The following is a 22,131-nucleotide window of genomic DNA, read 5'->3' on the forward strand; positions in this document are numbered from 1 at the left end:
CCCTGTAGTTTCCAGTAGTCAGCTCTGAGATGACCTGCCTTATTACAATGGAAGAACACAGGTCTCTGGGTCTCACTCCTACTTATATCACTATTCTTTTTGGCTGGAGGAGGGCCCCCTGTGAGTCCAAATTTTCTTTCTTTCCCAGGGCTGCTTGGCCTCCTTTCACCTTCCCACCCTTTGTCCTTTCCAGATTTGTGGGGGTGACTAGGAAAGGTTTTCCCCTGGGGAACCGACTTGTATATGAGAGCAAACTCATCAGCCAGAACTGTGGTTTGCCTTGCTCTATGTACCTTTTGTTCCTCCACACAGGTCTTTATGGAGAGGGGGAAGAGAGTTTTTAAATTCCTCGAGAATTACTTCTCTGAGGTTTCATAGCTGGGCTGCACTTTAAGAGCTCTCAATCACCATCAAAAGCTAGCTGCTTACTCCTCTCAAACTCCAAGTAGGTTTGATCAGCTTGTTTCCGGAGGGTTCAGAACTTCTGGTGGTAGGCTTCTGGCACGAGCTCATATGCCCCGAGGATAGCATTTTTTGTCAGTGCATAATTTGATGAACTTTAGTCAGGCAACAAGGAATAAACCTCATGGACTTTTCCCATTAGTTTACATTGTAGCAGTAGTGTCCAGCTCTCGGCCAGCCATTTTAACTGTCTAGCAAGATTCTCAAAAGATACGACCTCATTGAGTTTTGGAATCAATTGGGAAAATTTTAAAAACTCAGCACACAGCCCCGCATTACTTGTATCCTCGATGCTTTCACTGGGTCTATTCTGTCGTCCCCTAGCTAAGCCGCCTCAGCTCTCTTTCCTCTTGTTCCTTCCAGAAGGTTCTCTCTCTCTTTCTCTCTCCCTTTCCCTGTCTTCTTAATCAAGTTTTCTCCATTCCAATTGTATCTTTGCCAATATTACCCTGTCTGACTCAAATTCTAATCCTGCCTCTGATTCTTTGGGTTTGAGGGAAAAATGGTTGGCCTCTGGTCTTAGGAGTTCTGATTTCCTTGCTTTGGTACGGAAAGTGATCCCACACTGCTCAGCCATATTCCGCAATTCCTCCATAGACAGTGCCTTTAACTTATCCCAATTTACTTCACCCTGGCTTGGGTATTTAGTGACTGCGGTTGTGGACATGTTAGTATTCTAGCACACACAAGCACAAGAAAACCGGTATTGAAATCTTTTCCCTTTTTGATTGGGATCAATTTGATTTCTTGCTTCCAATTTCTCATTTGTCTGTGGGCCCAATCTGGACGCTAGCCCCCAAATTTCTGTTACGACCGGGTGAGGAAGGGGTCTCAGGCTCCCCTCTTGCCCCTTTCCTGGTTTGGCCGTAACAGGGTTGACCTTTTAAAACGCAGTGTTTTTTGCTTAACCTCTCAGTGCCTTCTTGCTCACTGCTCTCTAATTGTAATTGTAAATGAACCTATCAGACAGGCTTTCTTAGGTTTAAACAAGAGAGATGTAAGTTTATTAACCTTATTACTCTAACTCAGTTAAAATTACAAAAATATGCGACACAACCATGCTAGCATGCATGCGAGAGAAGCACACACACACAAATAGATAGAGAGGGGGAGAAAGAATAAGGGGGTGGTGGTGGTGGTTAGAGAAGTAAATCGAATTCAGTTACTGTCTTTAGTTTTGCTGTGAAGTCCTTAATTGGAGTTGAAGTCTTGCAGTTCTCGCTGGGGTCCAGTGCATACTTTCAAACTTGGTTCTCTGGTACCAGAAGGTTGAAGAGGTCCTCTGTCTTGAGGCTTAAGCTGCTTCCATGGGTCCCTGGGACTTTTCTTGAGAGAGAGAGAGACAGAGAGAAAGCTTCCTTCTCTTTTGTCTTCAAATTGCAGTGTGCCCCTTTCTGTGTGGCACAATTCAAAAAGTCCCCAGGTTGGCCAGCAGGTTCTGGGGGGGTGGGGGAGGGGTTGCGGGTTGCTGGAATTCAAAACTTCAGGCACACTCGGAGGGGGGTGGCGTGCTGGCTCTTACACAGATAAGATGTGGATCATCACTGTTGCCCAGACCAATCTTGTTAATTGAATCAGTGAGCACTTCCGTCATCTCTCCATTTAATGCCTCCCTTTGAGGGTGGCACAGTAGTTAGCACTGCAGCCTCACAGCTCCAGTGACCCGGGTTCAGTTCTGGGTACTGCCTGTGTGGAGTTTGCAAGTTCTCCCTGTGACTGCGTGGGTTTCCACCGGGTGTTCCAGTTTCCTCCCACAGCCAAAGACTTGCAGGTTGATCGGTAAATTGGCCATTGTAAATTGCCCCTAGTGTAGGTAGGTGGTAGGAGAATTGTGGGGATGTGGTAGGGAATATGGGATTAATATAGGATTAGTATAAATGGGTGGTTGATGGTCAGCACAGACTCAGTGGGCTGAAGGGCCTGTTTCAGTGCTGTATCTCTCTGTGAGAATGCAAACGTGTGACTGTGTTTTCAGCCGCTCAGTTTTGTTGTTTTTCTTAAACAAGTTCTGTGCAATGTCCAGTAAAAAAAAAGTTTCAGTAGTGTCCCATATGATGAAATTAATGTTTTCATTTGGCAGGTGTGATTTCTGTCACACTATTTATTACTGGGAACCAAAAAAAAAAGTTAGATCAATGCTCAGAACACATCTTTCCAGCTCCTTTCATTGACCATGTATTTGTTTGGCATATCCCAGCCTATTTTTTAATTAATTCTTGGGATGTGCGTGTCATTGGCAATGCCAGCAACGCTGACTAAAATCTAAGAACAGGTCATACTAGGTTTGATGTTTACTACCCAAGCTTATTAAGAGACATGGAGCCAAGGTGGATGCAGTTAGAATACAGATCAGCCATAATCTCAATGAATAATCGAACAGGCTCGAGGGGCTGAATGGTTCACTCCTGTTCCTATCCATTCTCCACTGGAGATGGTGCATGTGTCAGATGCATGAAAAAGGAATAAAATAATATTCGACATTGCTTTAAGGATAAGATTTTTTTACTTTAGTATATATTGACAAAATTGTATTGATGTATTTTACATATAAAATTTGTTCAAAAATAGCCAATTTTATTGCACATCATTTAAGATTTTGACAAAATAATTTACGGTAGAGAAATGGGAAAACTGGCATACGACAACATCAACTCTCTAGTCTCATTTATTTAGACCGAACACGACTCCATTCCTCTGGTTTTAAACAATGATTTGCTCATATTTTCAGTGCTGTCCTGCTGAAGAGTTTCTCCGGCCCTTTTCCTCGCTCTCCTTGTTTCCGTGGGGACAGAGAATTCGGACGGGGCAGCGCGGTTACTCGGGGCAACGGGAGGGCGGTCGGGCCTCGCAGTGTCAGGAGCTTTGCACCGCCCGCTTCTCATTCAGACCAAGACCGGGGGCAGGAGGAGACTCCCCGGAGCTGAGAACTGCCAGACCCGAGACCCCCAGGGAAGGAGGGACGGAAGCCTGGAAGGGTCGCTGCTGGTGAGTTGTACTTTCAAAATGAGTTGCAGGATGAGGGAAGTTTACTTGTTGGCGCCGTGTTTTGTGAGCCGTTGACTGGTGACTGGGTTCTGCTGACAGTTAGTCCCATAAAAGTGACTTAGTTGCATATCGAGTTACCGACTCTGGCTGGACATATTCCTTGAGCTTTCATCACACAACCTCCCTCCTCCAACTGCCTCGCCTGGTCAAACAACCTGCTTCCTCCAGCTCCAATATTTTTATAACTAATAACCAAAAGAGTTAGAAAATTAAAAATGCGCACTTCTCTTTTAATACCTCAATGATTTTTTCCCTCTTGTTGACCTGGGTTGCTCACAGCAATATCCAGGAGAATAATTTTTTAACTCCTGTAAACTCTAGGCCAGTCCTGAATTGGACATGACTATCCTTCACAGAAAATAAATGGGCGTGCAATCTGTTTTCCTCTTACTGCCGAGAGTCCTGCTCGCCCCAGTGTTATTCTGCTGCTGTAAGATGGGCTCAACTTCATATTCAGTCATATTCAGCTGGCCTCTGACACCGGAAACATCAGAGGAATGTATGATGGCATTAAGAGAGCTTTTGGGCCAACCATCAAGAAGATCGCCCCCCTCAAATCTAAATCAGGGGACACAACACTGACCAACGCAAGCAAATGGACTGCTGGGTTGACCACTACCTGGAACTGTACTCCAGGGAAAATGTTGTCACTGAGGCCATCCTCAGTGCAGCCCAGTCTCTGCCAGTCATGGATGAGCTGGACGTACAGCCATCAAAATCGGAACTCAGTGATGCCATTGATTCTCTAGCTAGCGGAAAAGCCCCTGGGAAGGACAGCATTACCCCGGAAATAATCAAGAGTGCCAAGCCTGCTATACTTTCAGCACTGTACGAACTGCTTTGCCTGTGCTGGGACGAGGGAGCAGTACCACAGGACATGCGCGATGCCAATATCATCACCCTCTTTAAGAACAAGGGTGACCGCGGTGACTGCAACAACTACCGTGGAATCTCCCTGCACAGCATAGTGGGGAAAGTCTTCGCTCGAGTCACTTTAAACAGGCTCCAGAAGCTGGCTGAGCGTGTCTACCCTGAGGCACACTGTGGCTTTCGAGCAAAGAGATCCACCATTGACATGCTGTTCTCCCTTCGCCAGCTACAGGAGAAATGCCATAAACAACAGATGCCCCTCTACATTGCTTTCACAGATCTCACCAAAGCCTTTGACCTCGTCAGCAGACGTGGTCTCTTCAGACTACTAGAAAAGATCGGATGTCCACCAAAGCTACTAAGTATCATCACCTCATTCCATGACAATATGAAAGGCACAATTCAGCATAGCGACACCTCATCAGACCCCTTTCCTATCCTGAGTGGCGTGATACAGGGCTGTGTTCTCGCACCTACACTGTTTGGGATCTTCTTCTCCCTGCTGCTCTCACATGCGTTCAAGTCTTCAGAAGAAGGAATTTTCCTCCACACGAGATCAGGTGGAAGGTTGTTCAACGTTGCCCGTCTAAGAGTGAAGACCAAAGTACGGAAAGTCCACATCAGGGAACTCCTCTTTGCTGATGATGCTGCATTAACATCTCACACTGAAGAGTGTCTGCAGAGAGTCATTGACAGGATTGCGGCTGCCTGCAACGAGTTTGGCCTAACCATCAGCCTCAAGAAAACGAACATCATGGGACAGGACGTCAGAAATGCTCCATCCATCAATATCGGCGACCACGCTCTGGAAGTGGTTCAAGAGTTCACCTACCTAGGCTCAACTATCACCAGTAACCTGTCTCTCGATGCAGAAATTAACAAGCGCATGGGAAAGGCTTCCACTGCTATGTCCAGACTGGCCAAGAGAGTGTGGGAAAATGGCGCACTGACACTGAACACAAAAGTCCGAGTGTATCAAGCCTGTGTCCTCAGTACCTTGCTCCACGGCAGCGAGGCCTGGACAACGTTTGTCAGCCAAGAGCGACGTCTCAATTCATTCCATCTTCGCTGCCTCCGGAGAATCCTTGCCATCAGGTGGCAGGACCGTATCTCCAGCACAGAAGTCCTCGAGGCGGCCAACATCCCCAGCATATACACCCTACTGAGCCAGCGGCGCTTGAGATGGCTTGGCCATGTGAGCCGCATGGAAGATGGCTGGATCCCCAAGGACACATTGTACAGCAAGCTCGTCACTGGTATCAGACCTACCTGCTGTCTATGTCTCCGCTTTAAAGATGTCTACAAACGCGACATGAAGTCCTGTGACATTGATCACAAGTCATGGGAGTCAGTTGCCAGCGATCGCCAGAGCTGGCAGGCAGCCATAAAGGCGGGGCTAAAGTGTGGCGAGTCGAAGAGACTTAACAGTTGGCAGGAAAAAACACAGAAGCGCAAGGAGAGAGCCAACTGTGTAACAGCCCCGACAACCAATTTTATCTGTAGCACCTGTGGAAGAGCCTGTCACTCTAGTATTGGCCTTTATAGCCACTCCAGGCGCTGTTTCACAATCCACTGACCACCTCCAGGCGCATACCCATTGTCTCTCGAGACAAGGAGGCTAAAGAATCTTTTAACTCCTGTAAACTCTAGGCCAGTCCTGAATTGGACATGACTGTCCTTCACAGAAAATAAATGGGCTTGCAATCTGTTTTCCTCTTACTGCTGAGAGTCCTGCTCGCCCCAATGTTTTTCTGCTGCTGTCAGATGGGCTCAAATTCATATTCAGTCAGTTTACTCCAAATCTTCCTGGTAATTAAACAAATCCCTGAGTTGATAGCTGACTAGCAAGGTTACTTTGAAATTACTGTGAGTGAAGGAGTGACCTGGGTATCCTTCTGACACCCTCCATGTGTAAAGTGATGTGCTGCTGCACTGTCAATAACACTTTTTTAACAGTAGCTCTTAAAATCCTGTGGAACATGGGAACATAAGTAGGCCATTGAGTTCCTCAAGACTGTTGTATCTAGCTGTTCACCTTTATTGGTTTCTTAGTTATCTACTAGTGGGTAGAACAAGGCCCCTAGTATAATTAGTATTTTTTAATTAATGGAATAACTAATTAACCTAAGGCGAAGTCATGGCAGGAGAGCTCAGCCCTGTAATATGCTCCTCCTGTGCTATGTGGAAAATCAGGGATGCTTCAGTGTCCCTGGTGACCATGTGTGCAGGAAGCGTATCCAGCTGCAGCTACTGGCTACCCGCATTACGGAGCTGGAGCTGCGGGTAAATTCACTGTAGAGTATCCGCGATGCTGAGGACGTCGTGGATAGCACGTTTAGTGAGGTGGTCGCACTGCAGGTAATGGCTGCACAGGCAGAAAAGAGTTGGGTGGCCACCAGACGGAGTAGTTGGTGCAGGCAGGTAGTGCAGGAGTCCCCTGTGGCTATCCCCCTCTCAAACATATATATCGCTTTGGCTACTGTTGGAGGGGATGACCTCTCAGGGGAAAGCAGCAACAGCCAAGTTTGTGGCACCACGGAGGGCTCTGCTGCACAGCAGGGGAGGAAAAGGGTTGGAAGAGCTATAGTGATGGGATTCTATCTAAAGGGGTGCAGATAGGCATTTCTGTGGCCACAAACGAGACTCCAGGATGGTATGTTGCCTCCCTGGTGCTAGGGTCAAGGAGGTCTCAGAGCGGCTGCAGGACATTCTGAAAGGGGCGGGTGAGCAGCCAGAGGTCGTGGTCCATATTGGTACTACCGACATAGGCAGGAAGAGAGATGAGGTCCTGTAAAGTGAATATAGGGAGTTAGGCAGAAGGTTAAAAAGCAGGACCTCTCGGGTTGTAATCTCAGGATTACTCCCTGTGCCACATACTAGTAAGGGTAGGAATAGAAGGATTAGGCAAATGAATGCGTGGCTGAAGAGCTGGTGTAGGCGGGAGGGCTTCAGCTACTTGGATCATTGGGATCTCTCCTGGTGCAGAGGTCACCTGTATAAGAAGGACGGGTTGCATCTAAACTGCAGGGGGACCAATATCCTTGTGGGGAGGTTTGCTAGTCCTACTCGGGAGGGTTTAAACTAGTCTTGCAGTGGAGTGGGACCCAAAGTAGTAATCTCTCAGATGAGATAGTTGAGGCAAATGTCGAGGTTAAAGCAAGCAAGTCCAGGAGGCAGGCCAGGCAGGGGCAGGACAGGGAGTGTGGAAGGTCTGATAGGCTAAGTTGCATTTACTTTAATGCAAGAAGCCTTACAGGTAAGGCAGATGAACTCAGAGCATGGATCGGTACATGGGATTGTGATATTATAGCTGTTACGGAAACGTGGTTGAGGGATGGACAGGACTGGCAGCTCAATGTTCCGGGGTACCGATCCTTCCGGCGTGACAGAGGTGGAGGTAAGAGAGGAGGGGGAGTTGCACTATTGATTAGGGAGGACATCACGACAGTACTTAGAGAGGATATCCCGGGGGGAATGCCCAGCGAGGCCATAAGGGTAGAACTTAGAAATAAGAAAGGGGTGATCACTTTGATGGGATTATACTATAGGCCCCCCAACAGTCAGAGGGAAGTAGAGGAGCATATGTGTAGGGAAATCACAGATAGGTGTAGGAATTATAGGGTTGTAATAGTAGGTGACTTTAACTTCCCTAATATTGACTGGGACTGCCTTAGTGCTAAGGGATCAGAGGGGAAGAATTTGTTAAGTGTGTCCAGGGTAGTTTTCTGAAGCAGTATGTGGATGGCCCTCCTAGAGAAGGGGCTACACTCGACCTCCTCTTAGGAAATGAGGATGGGCAGGTGTTTGATGTGTCAGTGGGGGAGTACTTTGGGACCAGTGACCATAACTATTAGCTTCAAGATAGTTATGGAAAAGGATAGGACTGGTCCTCAGGTTGAAGTCCTAATTTGGGGGAAGGCTAATTTCAATAGCATCAGACAGGAACTCTCAAAAGTTGAATGGGAGAGGCTGTTTACAGGTAAAGGGACGTCTGGCAAGTGGGACACTTTTAAAAGTGAGATAGGAAGAGTTCAGGGCTGGCATGTTCCTGTTAGATGGAAGGGCAACGCTGGCAAGTTTAGGGAGCCTTGGTTGACGAGGGATATTGAGGGTGTGGTCAGGATAAAGAAGGAGGCATATGTCAGGTATAGGCAGCTGGGGTCGAGCGAGTCCTTCGAGGAGTATAGGGGATGTCGAACTACACTTAAGGAAATTAGGAGGGCGAAAAGGGGCCATGAGATTTCCCTGGCAGATAAGATCAAGGAGAAAAGATTCTATAAGTATATTAAGAGTAAAAGGGTAGTTAGGGAGAGAGTGGGTCCCCTTAAGGATCAGTATGGCAATCTATGTGTGGAGCCACGGGAAATGGGCAAGGTCTTAAATGAATATTTCTCCTCCCTATTTACCGTGGAGAAGGTCATGGAGGTAGTGAGTTCAAGGGAGGGAACGCCGATATCCTGGAGCATATCAACATTACAAAGGAGGAGGTGTTGGAGGTTTTGAAGCGCATTAAGGTGGATAAATCCCCAGGGCCTGACCAAGTGTACCTAGGATGCAATGGGAAGCAAGGGAGGAGATTGCTGGGGCCCTGGCAGAGATTTTTGTATCATCGTTAGCCACGGGTGAGGTACTGGAAGACTGGAGGATAGCTAAATTTGTGCCTTTAAGGGCAGCAGGGACAAGCCAGGGAACTACAGGCCAGTGAGCCTTACATCAATGGTGGGAAAGTTATTGGAAGGGATTCTGAGAGACAGGATTTATATGCATCTGGAAAGGCATGGTCTGATTAGGGATAGTCAGCATGGCTTTGTGCGTGGGAAATCATGTCTCACGAATTTGATTGAGTTTTTCGAGGAGGTGACCAAGAGGATTGACGAGGGCAGGGCGATGGACGTTGTCTACATGGACTTTAGCAAGGCCTTTGACAAGGTCCCGCATAGTAGGCTGGTCCAGAAGGTTCGAACACATGGGATCCAGGGTGAGCTAGGCAAATTGGATACAAAATTGACTTGGTGATAGGAGGCAGAGGGTGGTAGTGGAGGGTTGTTTTTCAGATTGGAGGCCGGTGACCAGTGGTGTGCTGCAGGGATCGGGGCTGGGCCTTCTGTTGTTTGTCATATATATTAATGACTTGGATGTGAATGTAAGGGGCATGATTCGTAAGTTTGCAGATGCACCAAAATTGGTGGTATAGTGGACAGTGAAGAAGGTTGTCTAACAGGATATAGATCAACTGGGAAAATGGACAAGGGAGTGGCAAATGGAATTTAACGCAGGCAAGTGTGAAGTGATGCATTTTGGGAAGTTAAACCAGGGCAGGACATATACAGTGAGTGGCAGGGCCCTGGGGAGTGTTGTTAAGCAGAGAGACCTTGGGGTGCAAGTACATAGTTCCCTGAAAGTGGCAACACAGGTAGACAGGGTGGTGAAGAAGGCGTGTGGCATGCTTGCCTTCATTGGCCGAGGCATTGAGTACAAGAGTTGGGACGTCATGTTACAGTTGTACATAACATTGGTTAGGCCGTATTTGGAGTACTGTATGCAGTTCTGGTCACCGCACTACAGGAAAGATGTGATTAAGCTAGAGAGGGTGCCGAAAAGATTCACAAGGATGTTGCCTGGTTTGGAGGGTGAGTTATAAAGAGAGATTGGATAGGCTGGGTCTGTTTTCCCTGGAGCAAAGGAGGCTGAGAGGGGACATGATAGAGGTATATAAAATTATGAGAGGCATAGATAGGGTAGACAGCCAGAGTCTGTTTCCCATGTTAGGGGTGACTAAAACTGGAGGGCATAGATTTAAGGTGAGAGGGAGGAGGTTCAAAGGGGATCAAAGGGGTAAATTTTTCTCACAAAGAATAGTGGGTATCTGAAATGAGCTGCCTGAGGAGGAGGTGGTGGAGGCAGGAACAGTGGCGACATTTAAGAGGCATCTGGACAGGTACTTGAATGAGCAAGGCGTAGAGGGATATGGATTTAATGCAGGCAGGTGGGATTAGTATGGATCGGCATTATGGTCGGCATGGACACGGTGGTCTGAAGGGCCTGTTTCTGTGCTGTACGACTCTTTGACTCTTTCCTTGGATACTGGTATTTCCTCTGAACGAATGGAAAAATACCACAGATGCTGGAAATCTGAAAAACAGAAAATGCTGGAGCAGGTCAGGCAGAATCTTTCAAGAAAATATGAGACAGTTGATACTTCAAGTATCAAATCTTTCCACAGAAACAAAATATATAACAGATGAGCAGCATTTAATAAAGAACATAACAGGAGAAAAGAGAAGGAAGGAAACACACATGCACATTCACACACGCATTGCACACACACAGGTTTACCTTACCTGCCTGCACCTTTTTTTCATGAAGTTAGTTACAATTCTAATTGATGGTCATAATAAGATCATCTAGAAAAAAATCATTATTCACTCTGAGACAGAATGGAACAATATCTGTTAAATAAAATTGAATATTTCCAGAATAAGCTTCTGGTGAGTACTGAGGTTGAGATAAAAAGTTAAATAAACACAATGTGAATCTTGCCATTAAAATGGATGCTGCCTGTTTCTTTTTATTGTCATTTACATTTTTCTGTTCCAGGTTCATTTTGCCATTATAATACAGCAAGAGATTGGAAGAATGTTTACAGTACGAGCAAGTTTACTGCGCCTGTCACAAGCGTTAAAAACAAATGTAGTGCAAGAGAGAGCCATTTCAATTTGTTTGGTACATAGGAACCCTCACAAATTAGCTTCTATACAGGATATCTTCAAACTTAGTGAGAAGAAGCTAAACAGTTCAATTTTTCCATTCAAAGACTTGGAAAGGTACTTAGCGAAGAGTGTGAATAAAATGAACTTTCAAATGTTTGCTCCGAGTTTTGAGGATATTGGCAATGCAGAACGATTCTTCACACCTTCAAATAAGCACTGTATAGATTATTTCACCTCTGCTGTCAGGATTGATCATGCACCAACAACAGCTCAGCCAGAGGTTAGTGCTACTTTTCTCCATAGATAACAAGAAATTATAAATGTGCTAACAGTTACTTAGCAAACAAATCATTGTTTCTCCCTAATAATTCAAACAGCAGTTATGTTAGTAAGTATAGAGAACGGTAAATCTAAATATCCTAACTAATTCTGTGTAATGTCTGAGGACTTGGTGGGACTGGAGGTGTGGCAAGTGCCTGCCTGTGCAGGTAGCTGAAGATTTTATTTTCTTTAAAGATCTGCACAGAATTGAGGCTGGAATCAGTTATTGAATATTAATTACTAGTGAACATGAGTTGCAATGTATACAATACAAAAACCAAATCAGTGATCATTTAATACCAATATTTTATGTAGTACATTTTAACGCACTAAAACATCCTGAGGGGGAATTGAACATCAAACGAGATTTGGGAGACGAATTAGGGAAGTTGACTCGAGACATGGTCTAAGTGGTAAGTTTGAAGGAGCTTTTGAAGTCAGGAGGTGTAGTGAGACGGAGTAATTAGGAAAATAATTCTAGAGTGCAGGTTTGTGATACCTGGAGCTTCTGCTATTAAGTGGTGGAAGATCGGGAAGGTTGTCCTGACTCTGGAGTGGAAGGTTTGTGCTGCAACAGGGTTGGAGGAAGTTGAGGTGGTCGGATAAAATAACGCCATGACACAATTTTTAAAGGTGATGACGATTTGAAATCAATGCATTGGGTGACAGGAAACCAATGGGGAGTTATAGCTGACAGAGACTTCATGTGGGAGGATAGAATGCAGGTAGCAGAGTTCGACCTGAGTTGTAGCCTAGAGAGCTTTGACGATGTTGAGGATTAGGTTGACAAAAGCATTTTTAAAATTCTTTCAAGGGATGTAGTGCAGTGGTTGTGGTCTACATGGATTTTATTAAGGCATTTGACAAGTTCCCGCATGGCAGACTGGTCAGTAAAATGAAAGCCCATGGGATACAGGGGAATGTGGCAGGTTGGAACCAAGATTGGCTCAGTGACAGGAAGCAAAGGGTCGTTAGTAGTCGACAGACGTTTTTGTGAATGGAAAGCTGTTTTCAGTTGCATTCCACAGGGCTCAGTGTTGGGTCTCTTGCTGTTTGTGGTATATATTAATGATTTGGACTTAAATGTGGGAGGCATGATTGGGAAATTTGCTCATGACACAAAAATTGGTCGTGTAGTTGATAGTGAAGAGGATAGCTGAAGACTCCAGAATGATATCAATGGTTTGGTGGAGAGGGCGGAAAAGTAGCAAATGGAATTCAATCCGGCGAAATGTGAGGTAATGCACTTGGGGAGGGAAAATAAAGCGAGGGAATACACAATAAACGGGAGGATATTGAGAGGGATAGAAGAAGTGAGAGACCTTGGAATGCATGTCCACAGGTCCCTAAAGGTGGCAGAACAGATAGATAAAGTGGTGAAGAAGGCATATGGAATGCTTTCCTTTATTGGCCGAGGTGTAGAATACAAAAGCAGGGATGTAATGCTGGAACTGTATAAAACACTGGTTCGGCCACAGTTGGAGTATTGCGTACAGTTCTGGTCGCCATATTATAGGAAGGACATAGTTGCTCTGGAGAGAGTGCAGAGGTGATTTACAAGAATGTTGCCAGGGCTTGAAAGTTGCAGCTATGAGGAAAGATTGGATAGGCTCGGGTTGTTTTCCTTAGAACAGAGGAAGCTGAGGGGTGACTTAATTGAGATGTACAAAATTATGAGGGGCCTAGATAGAGTAGACAGGAAGGACCTGTTTCCCCTAGCAGAGAGGTTAATTACCAGGGGGGCACAGATTTATGGTGATTGGTAGAAGGATTAGAGGGGACATGAGAAAAAACTTTTTCACCCAGAGGGTGGCGGGTGTCTGGAATTCACTGCCAGGTGTAGTCGTGGAGGCAGAAACCCTCAAATCTTTTAAAAGGTACCTGGACATGCACCGGAAGTGCTGTAACCGGCAAGGCTATCGACCAGATGCTGGTAGGTGGAATTAGATTGGGTGGCTGGATTTCAGCCAGCACAGACACGATGGGCTGAATGGCCTCCTTCTGTGCTGTAATTTTTCTATGGTTCAGCGACAAAAATGGAGATTACAATAAAGCCCAGAAGCCAGCAGAGACATGGAATTTACCCCAGGAGAAAACAGATTTCTGTCCAGGGCCCAAAACAGCAACAAAGCAAAGCTAAGAAGCCAGCAGTGGATAGAACATAGAACATTACAGCGCAGTACAGGCCCTTCGGCCCTCGATGTTGCGCCGACTTGTGAAACCATCTGACCTAAACTATTCCATTTTCATCCATATGTCTATCCAATGACCACTTAAATGCCCTTAAAGTTGGCGAGTCTACTACTGTTGCAGGCAGGGTGTTCCACGCCCCTACTACTCTCTGAGTAAAGAAACTACCTCTAACATCTGTCCTATATCTATCACCCCTCAACTTCAAGCTATGTCCCCTCGTGTTTGCCATCACCATCAGAGGAAAAAGACTCTCACTATCCACCCTATCGAACCCTCTGATTATCTTATATGTCTCTATTAAGTCACCTCCCCTCCTCCTCCTCTCTAACGAAAACAACCTCAAGTCCCTCAGCCTTTCCTCGTAAGACCTTCCCTCCATACCAGGCAACATCCTAGTAAATCTCCTCTGCACCTTTTCCAAAGCTTCCACATCCTTCCTATAATGCGGTGACCAGAACTGCACGCAATACTCCAGGTGCGGCCGCACCAGAGATTTGTACAGCTGCAGCATGACCTCGTGGCTCCGAAACTCGATCCACCTACTAATAAAAGCTAACACACCATATGCCTTCTTAACAGCCCTATTAACCTGGGTGGCAACTTTCAGGGATTTATGTACCTGGACACCAAGATCTCTCTGCTCATCTACACTGCCAAGTACAGTCCTAAAGCTCAACAAGTTGTGGAATCACTTCTCTAGCTTGCAACCTCTGGCTCATTTTTTTCCCGATTTCTCACTAACTCTTCTGTGTAAGAACATAAGAAATAGGAGCAGGAGTAGGCCATTCAGCCCCTCGGGCCTGCTGCACAATACAATAAGATCATGGCTGATCTGATTGTGGCCTCAACTCCACTTTCTGCTGGCACCCCCCCACCCCACCCAATAACCCTTGACTCCCTTGTAGATCAAAAATCTGTCCAACTCAGCCTTGAATATATTCAATGACCCAGTCTCCACTGCTTTCTGGGGAAGAGAATTCCAAAGATTAATGACCTTCTGAGAGAAGAAATTCCTCCTCCGTGTTAAAGGGGAGACCCCTAATTTTGAAACTTTGCCCCCTAGTTCTAGATTCCCTCTCGAGGAGAATCTTCCTCTCAGCATCTACCCTATTAAGCCCCCTCAGAATCTTGATCACCCCTCATTCTTCTAAACTCCAATGAGTTTACAACCTGCTCAACTTTTCCTCATAAGACAACCCCTTCATCCCAGGAATCAGCCTAGTGAACCTTCTCTGAGCTGCTTCCAATGCAAGTATATATCTCCTTAAGTAAGGAGACCAAAACTGTACCCAGTACTCTAGGTGCAGTCTCACCAATGCCCTGTACAGTTGTAGCAAGCTGCAACTTGTAATAAGTATACTTATTAGCTTTGCACAAAAGGGATAATTCTGCTGTCCCACATTCCCAATTGCATTTGAACTCAGTCTCCAACCTATGCTCCTGTTGGGATTGCAGGTTCATCGAATTACCCCTTAAATCTCCCTACTTCTTGTATTTTGGTTCTGTGTCGTTGGAATTGGGGCCAACTGGACCAACTTTGAGAATAGCTTCATGCTATGGACTGATGTTGATTGGGGAGTAGATTAATTTTGATTAAAAACCTTATGGTGGTGATTATAGGATGGAAATGTTAATCTCCATGTAGGCAGATTGAAAGCATAAATTCCAAGCCCCTGCACTACCCTGTATCTTATCAAATATCAGAAATTTGAGATTTTTGACATGAACAGTGTTTTTGTTTTCCTTCCAGGTGTGTTTAATAGGCAGAAGTAACGTGGGAAAGTCTTCATTGATAAAATCCTTGTTTTCCCTGGTACCTGGTATTGAAGTTAGAGTTTCAAAAAATCCTGTGAGTATCTGTGCACACTTATGTTACTTCAGATAATCAAAGAAGGGTGCTAACTGTATAAATCTCATACTTTACTGACATCATCTGTGAAGAGCTCATGAATGTCTTGACTTCAAAATCAGAGGTGCTTCAGACACTTCCTCCTCCTTCAACCCCTCTCCAATCCCATACCACTCTTGCTAGTCTTAACCTGATCCCACAATAGTGTGGGAATGCAATAGTTATAGGGGATTCAATTGTAAGGGGAATAGATAGGCGTTTCTGTGGCCGCAAACGAGACTCCAGAATGGTGTGTTGCCTCCCTGGTGCTAGGGTCAAGGATGTCTCCGAGCTGTTACAGGACATTCTGAAAGGGGAGGGTGAACAGCCAGTGGTCGTGGTACACATTGGTACAAACGACATAGGTAAAAAAAAAAAGGATGAGGTCCTAAAAGCAGAATATAGAGAGTTAGGAAGTAAGTTGAAAAGTAGGACCTCAAAGGTAGTGATCTCAGGATTACTACCAGTTCCACGTGATAGTCAGAATAGAAATAGCAGGATATATAGGATGAATGCGAGGCTGAAGAGATGGTGTGAAGGGGAGGGTTTTAGATTCCTGGGACATTGGGACTGGTTCTGGGGGAGGTGGGATCAGTAAAAACTGGACGGGTTACACCTGGGCAGGACCAGGACTGATGTCCTAGGGGGAGGGTTTAAACTAAAATGGCAGGGGGATGGGAACCTTTGCAAGGAGTCGGGGGGCAAAAACAAAAGACAGTAAGGGGAATAAGAAAAGTGATAGAGAAATCAAGGGCCAGAATCAAACAGGGCCATAGTGAAAAATAGTGGGAAGAGGTCAAGTAATGTTTAAAAAGTCAAGCCTTAAGACTTTGTACCTTATTGCACAGAGCATTCGCAATAAAGTGGATGAATTAATTATGCAAAAAGGTGTAAATGGGTATGATATAGTCGGGATTACGGAGACATAGCTGCAGGGTGACCAAGGATGGGAAATGAACATCCAGGGGCATTTAGTATTTAGGAAGGACAGACAAAAAGTAAAAGGCGGTGGAGTTGCATTTCTGGTTAAAGAGGAAATTAATGCAATAGTGAGGAAGGATATTAGCTCTGACGAAGTGGAATCTGTATGGGTAGAGCTGAGAAACACTAAGGGGCAAAAAACGTTAGTGGGGGTTGTATATAGACCCCCAGACTGTAGTGGTGATGTTGGGAATGGCATTAAACTGGAAATTAGGGACACATGCGATAAAGGAACATCTGTAATTATGGGTGAATTTAATCTGCATATAGACTGGGCAAATCAGATTAGTCACAATGCCATAGAGGAGGAATTCATGGAGTGTATATGGGATGGTTTTCTGGACGAATACGTTGAGGAACCAACTAGAGAACAGGCCATCCTAGACCGGGTATTGTGTAATGAGAGAGAATAATTGGCAATCTAGTTGTGCAAGACCCCTTGGGGATGAGCGACCATAATATGATAGAATTCTTTATCAAGATGGAGAGTGACATAGTTGATTCTGAGACTAGGGTCCTGAATCTTAATAAAGGAAACTACAAAGGTATGAGGCGCAGGTTGGCTATGATGGATTGGGGAATGTTACTTAAAGGGATGACAGTGGATAGGCAATGGCAAACATTCAAAGAGCGCATGGATGAACTGCAACAATTGTTTATTCCTGTCTGGCGCAAAAGTAAAATGGGAAAGGTAGCCAAACATGGCTTACAAGGGAAATTAGAGATAGCTTTAGATCCAAGGACGAGGCATACAAATTTGCCAGAAAAAACAACAGACCTGATGATTGGGAGCAGTTTAGAATTGAGCAAAGGAGGACAAAGGGATTGATTAAGAAGGGGAAAATAGAGTACGAGAGCAAGCTTGCAGGGAACATAAAAACTTACTGTAAAAGTTTCTATAGGTATGTGAAGACAAATGTAGGTCCCTTACAGTCAGAAACAGGGGAATTTATTATGGGGAACAAAGAAATGGCTGACCAACTAAATGCATACTTTGGTTCTGTCTTCACAAAGGAGGACACAAATATCATACCAGAAATGTTGGGGAACACAGGGTTTAGTGAGAGGGAGGAACTGAAGGAAATCAGTATTAGTAGAGAAATGGTGTTGGGGAAATTGATGGGATTGAAGGCCGATAAATTCCCAGGGCCTGATAATCGACATCCCAGAGTACTTAAGGAAGTGGCCCGAGAAATAGTGGATGCATTGGTGGTCATCTTCCAAGATTCTACAGACTCTGGAACAGTTCCTACATATTGGAGGGTAGCTAATGTAACCCCACTGTTTAAAAAGGGAGGTAGAGGGAAAAGAGGGAATTATATACCAGTCAACCTGACGTCGGTAGTGGGGAAAATTCTAGAGTCCATTATCAAAGATTTTATAGCAGAGCACTTGGAGAACAGTGGTAGAATCGGACAGAGTCAGCATGGATTTATGAAAGGGAAATCATGCTTGACAAGTCTACTAGAATTCTTCGAGGATGTAACTAGTAGAGTTGATCAGGGACAGCCAGTGGATGTTGTTTATTTGGACTTTCAGAAAGCTTTCGACAAAGTCCCACATGAGAGATTAACGTATAAAATTAAAGCGTATGGGATTGGGGGTAGTGTATTGCGATGGATAGAAAATTGGTTGGCAGACAGGAAACAAAGAGTAGGAATAAATGGGTCTTTTTCCGAATGGCAGGCAGTGGCTGATGGGGTACCACAGGGATCAGTGCTCGGACCCCAGATATTCACAATATATATTAATGATTTAGATGAGGGAACTAAATGTAATATCTCCAAATTTGCAGATGACACAAAACTGGGTGAGAGGGTGAGTTGTGAGGAGGATGCAGAGAGGCTTCAGGATGATTTGGACAAGTTGAGTGAGTGGGCTAATGCATGGCAGATGCAGTATAATGTGGATAAAAGTGAGGTTATCCACTTTGAAAGCAAAAACAGCAAGGCAGATTATTATCTGAATGCTATAAACTGAGAGAGGGGAATATGCAGCGAGATCTGGGTGTTCTTGCACTCCAGTCACTGAAGGTAAGCAGGCAGGTGCAACAGGTGAAAAAGGCTAATGGTATGTTGGCCTTCATAGTGAAGGGATTCGAGTACAGGAGCAGGGATGTCTTGCTGCAAATATACAGGGCCTTGGTGAGGCCACACCTGTAATATTGTGTGCAGTTTTGGTCTCCTTATCTGAGGAAGGATGTTTAGTTTAGTTTAGAGATACAGCACTGAAACAGGCCCTTCGGCCCACCGAGTCTGTGCCGACCATCAACCACCCATTTATACTAATCTTACGCTAATCCCATATCCCTACCACATCCCCACCTGTCCCTATATTTCCCTACCACCTACCTATACCAGGGGCAATTTATAATGGCCAATTAACCTATCAACCTGCAAGTCTTTGGCATGTGGGAGGAAACCGGAGCACCCGGAGGAAACCCACGCAGACACAGGGAGAACTTGCAAACTCCACACAGGCAGTACCCAGAATTGAACCCGGGTCGCTGGAGCTGTGAGGCTGCGGTGCTAGCCACTGTGCCGCCCATCTAGAAGGAGTGCAGCGAAAGTTTACCAGACTGATTCCTGGGATGGCGGGACTGACGTATGAGGAGAGATTGAGTCAGTTAGGATTATATTTGATGGCGTTCAGAAGAGTGAGGGAGGGGGGGGGGATCTCATAGAAAGCTATAAAATTCTAACAGGACTTGACAGGGTAGATGCAGGAAGGATGTTCCCGATGGTGGGGGAGTCAGAACCAGGGGTCATAGTCTGAGGATACGGGGTGAACCTTTCAGGACTGAGATGAGGAGAAATTACTTCACGCAGAGAGTGGTGAGCCTTTGGAATTCACTACCACAGAAAGCAGTTGAGGCCAAAACATTGTATGTTTTCAAGAAGGAGTTAGATATAGCTCTTGAGGTGAAAGGGATCAAAGAATATGGGTGGAAAGCGGGAACAGGTTACTGAGTTGGATGATCAGCCATGATCATAATGAATGGCGGAGCAGGCTCGAAGGGCCGAATGGCCTACTCCTGCTCCTATTTTCTGTGTTTCTATAGTCTGTACCGTTTCTCCCGTCTTCTTCACCCCCCCCCCACCGCATGTCCTCCAAAAGACTCCCCTCCTGTTAACATGACGCCGTCACAGACTACTTTTCTTTGCCCTGTACTATGATATTGTAGATGGCTCCCAGGCATTGTTCTCTCCTCTTAGGTACTGCTGTCATGACCACTCTTCAAAAAGTACTTTATTGACCCCTCTTTCCTCTCCAGCAAATACCCTGTCTTTAACTGCGCTTCTTCCCTAAGATTCCTCCATATGTTGTTGGCTCCCAGCTCTGTGCTCATTTCTGACAACATTTGAATTTCTTCCAGCTGGATTCTATCCTGTTGACAGCACCAAGACTCTCCTGGTCAAAATTACCAGCAACACTACTGTGACTGTGACCACATTGACCCATTCAAATATAGTTAGCAAATCTGCTGCAGTGCCTTCTCCTTCCAAGCCTGCATGGTCACCTCAATTGTGCTCTGAAGTTTTCTCCTCGCTCCCCTCCTATTCCTACTTGCTACCCATCAGCAACATCATCGGCAAGCATGGGTTCAGCTTCTTTATGTCTGTGGACAACGCACAGTTTGACATCTCTGCCACAATTCTCTACTCCACAAATGTTACTGAACTCTATGATTACTTCTCCCATATCAAGTAATGGATGAGCCAGAATTTTCTCCAGCTCAATGTTGCCAAGCTCAAAGCCATCCTGTTTAGTTCCTGTCACTTATCCCTAACATTCCCTCCATTAGCCAGGTTCTTGCCCAATAATTTTCAACTCAGGGTGTGGGTGTATCACCTTTCTGCATAGCCAGTCTTTGTTGGATCATGGATCTTTCCCTCTGAATTTTCCCCCTCTCTCAAAGCCATATGAACATTGTCATGATTCTATTTTAGTTCTAGTTTATTTTTACTATTTTAGATTTTTCTTTATATTCTGCCCAATACTTCATGTAGCATACAGCTGCACAAGAGAGAACTTAGCCATTAGGGATCATATGCGATTCAGTGTGGTTTGAAAGGTAAATGTGAATGCTACAATTGATGGAGTAATGCTTATAACCTCATGTCACACTGAATTTCACAGTCAAGGGAGTGATATGTTGCAAACTTACTTTTTGCTTTAGGTTTGCACTCAATATTTTTATTTGTGCTCGTTATGCTAACATCGAAAAATAACTGGAAAAAATGTGGTGGCCCACAGTTGGCACTGAATCGGAGGCATTAATGTTGCCATGTTGTTCAAATTCTAGTTCTATAAAAACATTTTGTGCTGAGTCAGTCTAAGAACTACCTAGCCTTTACATCATGGAATCAGGGCGGTCCATCCAGTCAGTTCATTTTTGTTCTTTATCCTCCAAATAAGCAGTAGTCCTAATCGTGTTCCCATTCTGTGCCCGCTTTATCCCCCTTTTCTTCAACCACCTATCTCAGCTATTCGTAAAACCAGGTTAAAACATTCTGTGTCCTAAATCTTTTGCATGTAATCGTTGCCTTTGTCCCCTTACTCAATACTTATCAATCACTGTAAATAGTCTGTTTCTATCTATTCTGTCCCATCCCGACAAATTTTATTTGTTTCGCGGTGATATGTGATGTTGTTTAATGGTTTCTGTGAGTCACTTCTAATTTTAATGGCACACAATATTGGGTGAAGATATGCCAAGTTCGTGGCACATGCCATTAGTAGTGCATAAAAAAAATTCAGCAATTTGTAGCAAGGAAGAATTGCAAATTGCTGGACGACTTGTGGCACTGCAGTGTTATCCTATAAAAATGGGATCTCACAGTCAATTTCCCCAAGAATTTGCTGGATTTGCATCATAAAAGTAAATTGAACTCATCACAGAACGTTAGGGCTGACACTTAATTGCATAACGATCCTTTTAATTATATTTATGTTCTTACAATGCCACTCGACCTCGCAAGCCCAGAAAGGGAAAATTGAATAAAAGCAAAATACTGCAGATGCTGAAATCTGAAATAAAAACAAAAAATACTCAGCAGGTCTGGCAGCATCTGAGAAGCTGAGTTAACATTTCAGGTCAGTGACCTTTCATCAGAACTGGGAAAGGTTAGAAATGTAATGGGTTTTAAGTAAATAAAGTGGGGGTGGGGCAAAACATAACAAAAGGGAAGGTGTTGATAGGACAAAATGTCACAGAGAATAACTGACAAGAAGGTCATGGAACAAAGGCAAATGGTGTGTTAATGATGTGATGAAAGACAAAGCATTATTGCAGACAGGGTGTTAAATGACAGAATAATGAACAGCCCTGGCCAAAAGCACAAATGTGAAAAAAAAGTCGGCAGGCACATGGTAAAAAAATGAATGATGTAACAAACTAAAATAAAATAAAAGAAAAAGAAAAATTAAAATTAAAAAATAAAAATAAGGGGGGGCAGTCATGCTCTGAAATGATTGAACTCAATGTTCAGTCCAGTAGGCTGTAGCGTGCCTAATCGGTAAATGAGATGCTGTTCCTCGAGCTTGCGTTGGTGTTCATTGGAACACTGCAGCAAGCCCAGGACAGAGATATGAGCATGAGAGCAGGGAGGTGTGTTGAAATGGCCAGCAACAGGAAGCTCGGGGGTCATGTTTTTGGAC

At 44.8% G+C, this 22,131-nt stretch overlaps 1 protein-coding gene across 1 annotated transcript in view; it reads left to right on the plus strand.

The window, feature by feature from the left end:
• Positions 1–3,245: 3,245 nt before the first annotated feature.
• The window catches only part of gtpbp8 (GTP binding protein 8), a 36,872-nt gene continuing 17,986 nt past the window's right edge, over positions 3,246–22,131 (plus strand). Inside the window, exons 1-3 of the mRNA XM_068039878.1 lie at positions 3,246–3,447; positions 10,975–11,367; positions 15,352–15,450. Of these exons, the coding sequence (XP_067895979.1) occupies positions 11,014–11,367; positions 15,352–15,450 (453 nt within the window). The 5' untranslated portion in view covers positions 3,246–3,447; positions 10,975–11,013. The remainder of the gene's footprint in view (positions 3,448–10,974; positions 11,368–15,351; positions 15,451–22,131) is intronic.

The sequence above is a fragment of the Heterodontus francisci genome, chromosome 10 (genome assembly GCF_036365525.1).
Source record: "Heterodontus francisci isolate sHetFra1 chromosome 10, sHetFra1.hap1, whole genome shotgun sequence".
NCBI lineage: Eukaryota > Metazoa > Chordata > Chondrichthyes > Heterodontiformes > Heterodontidae > Heterodontus > Heterodontus francisci.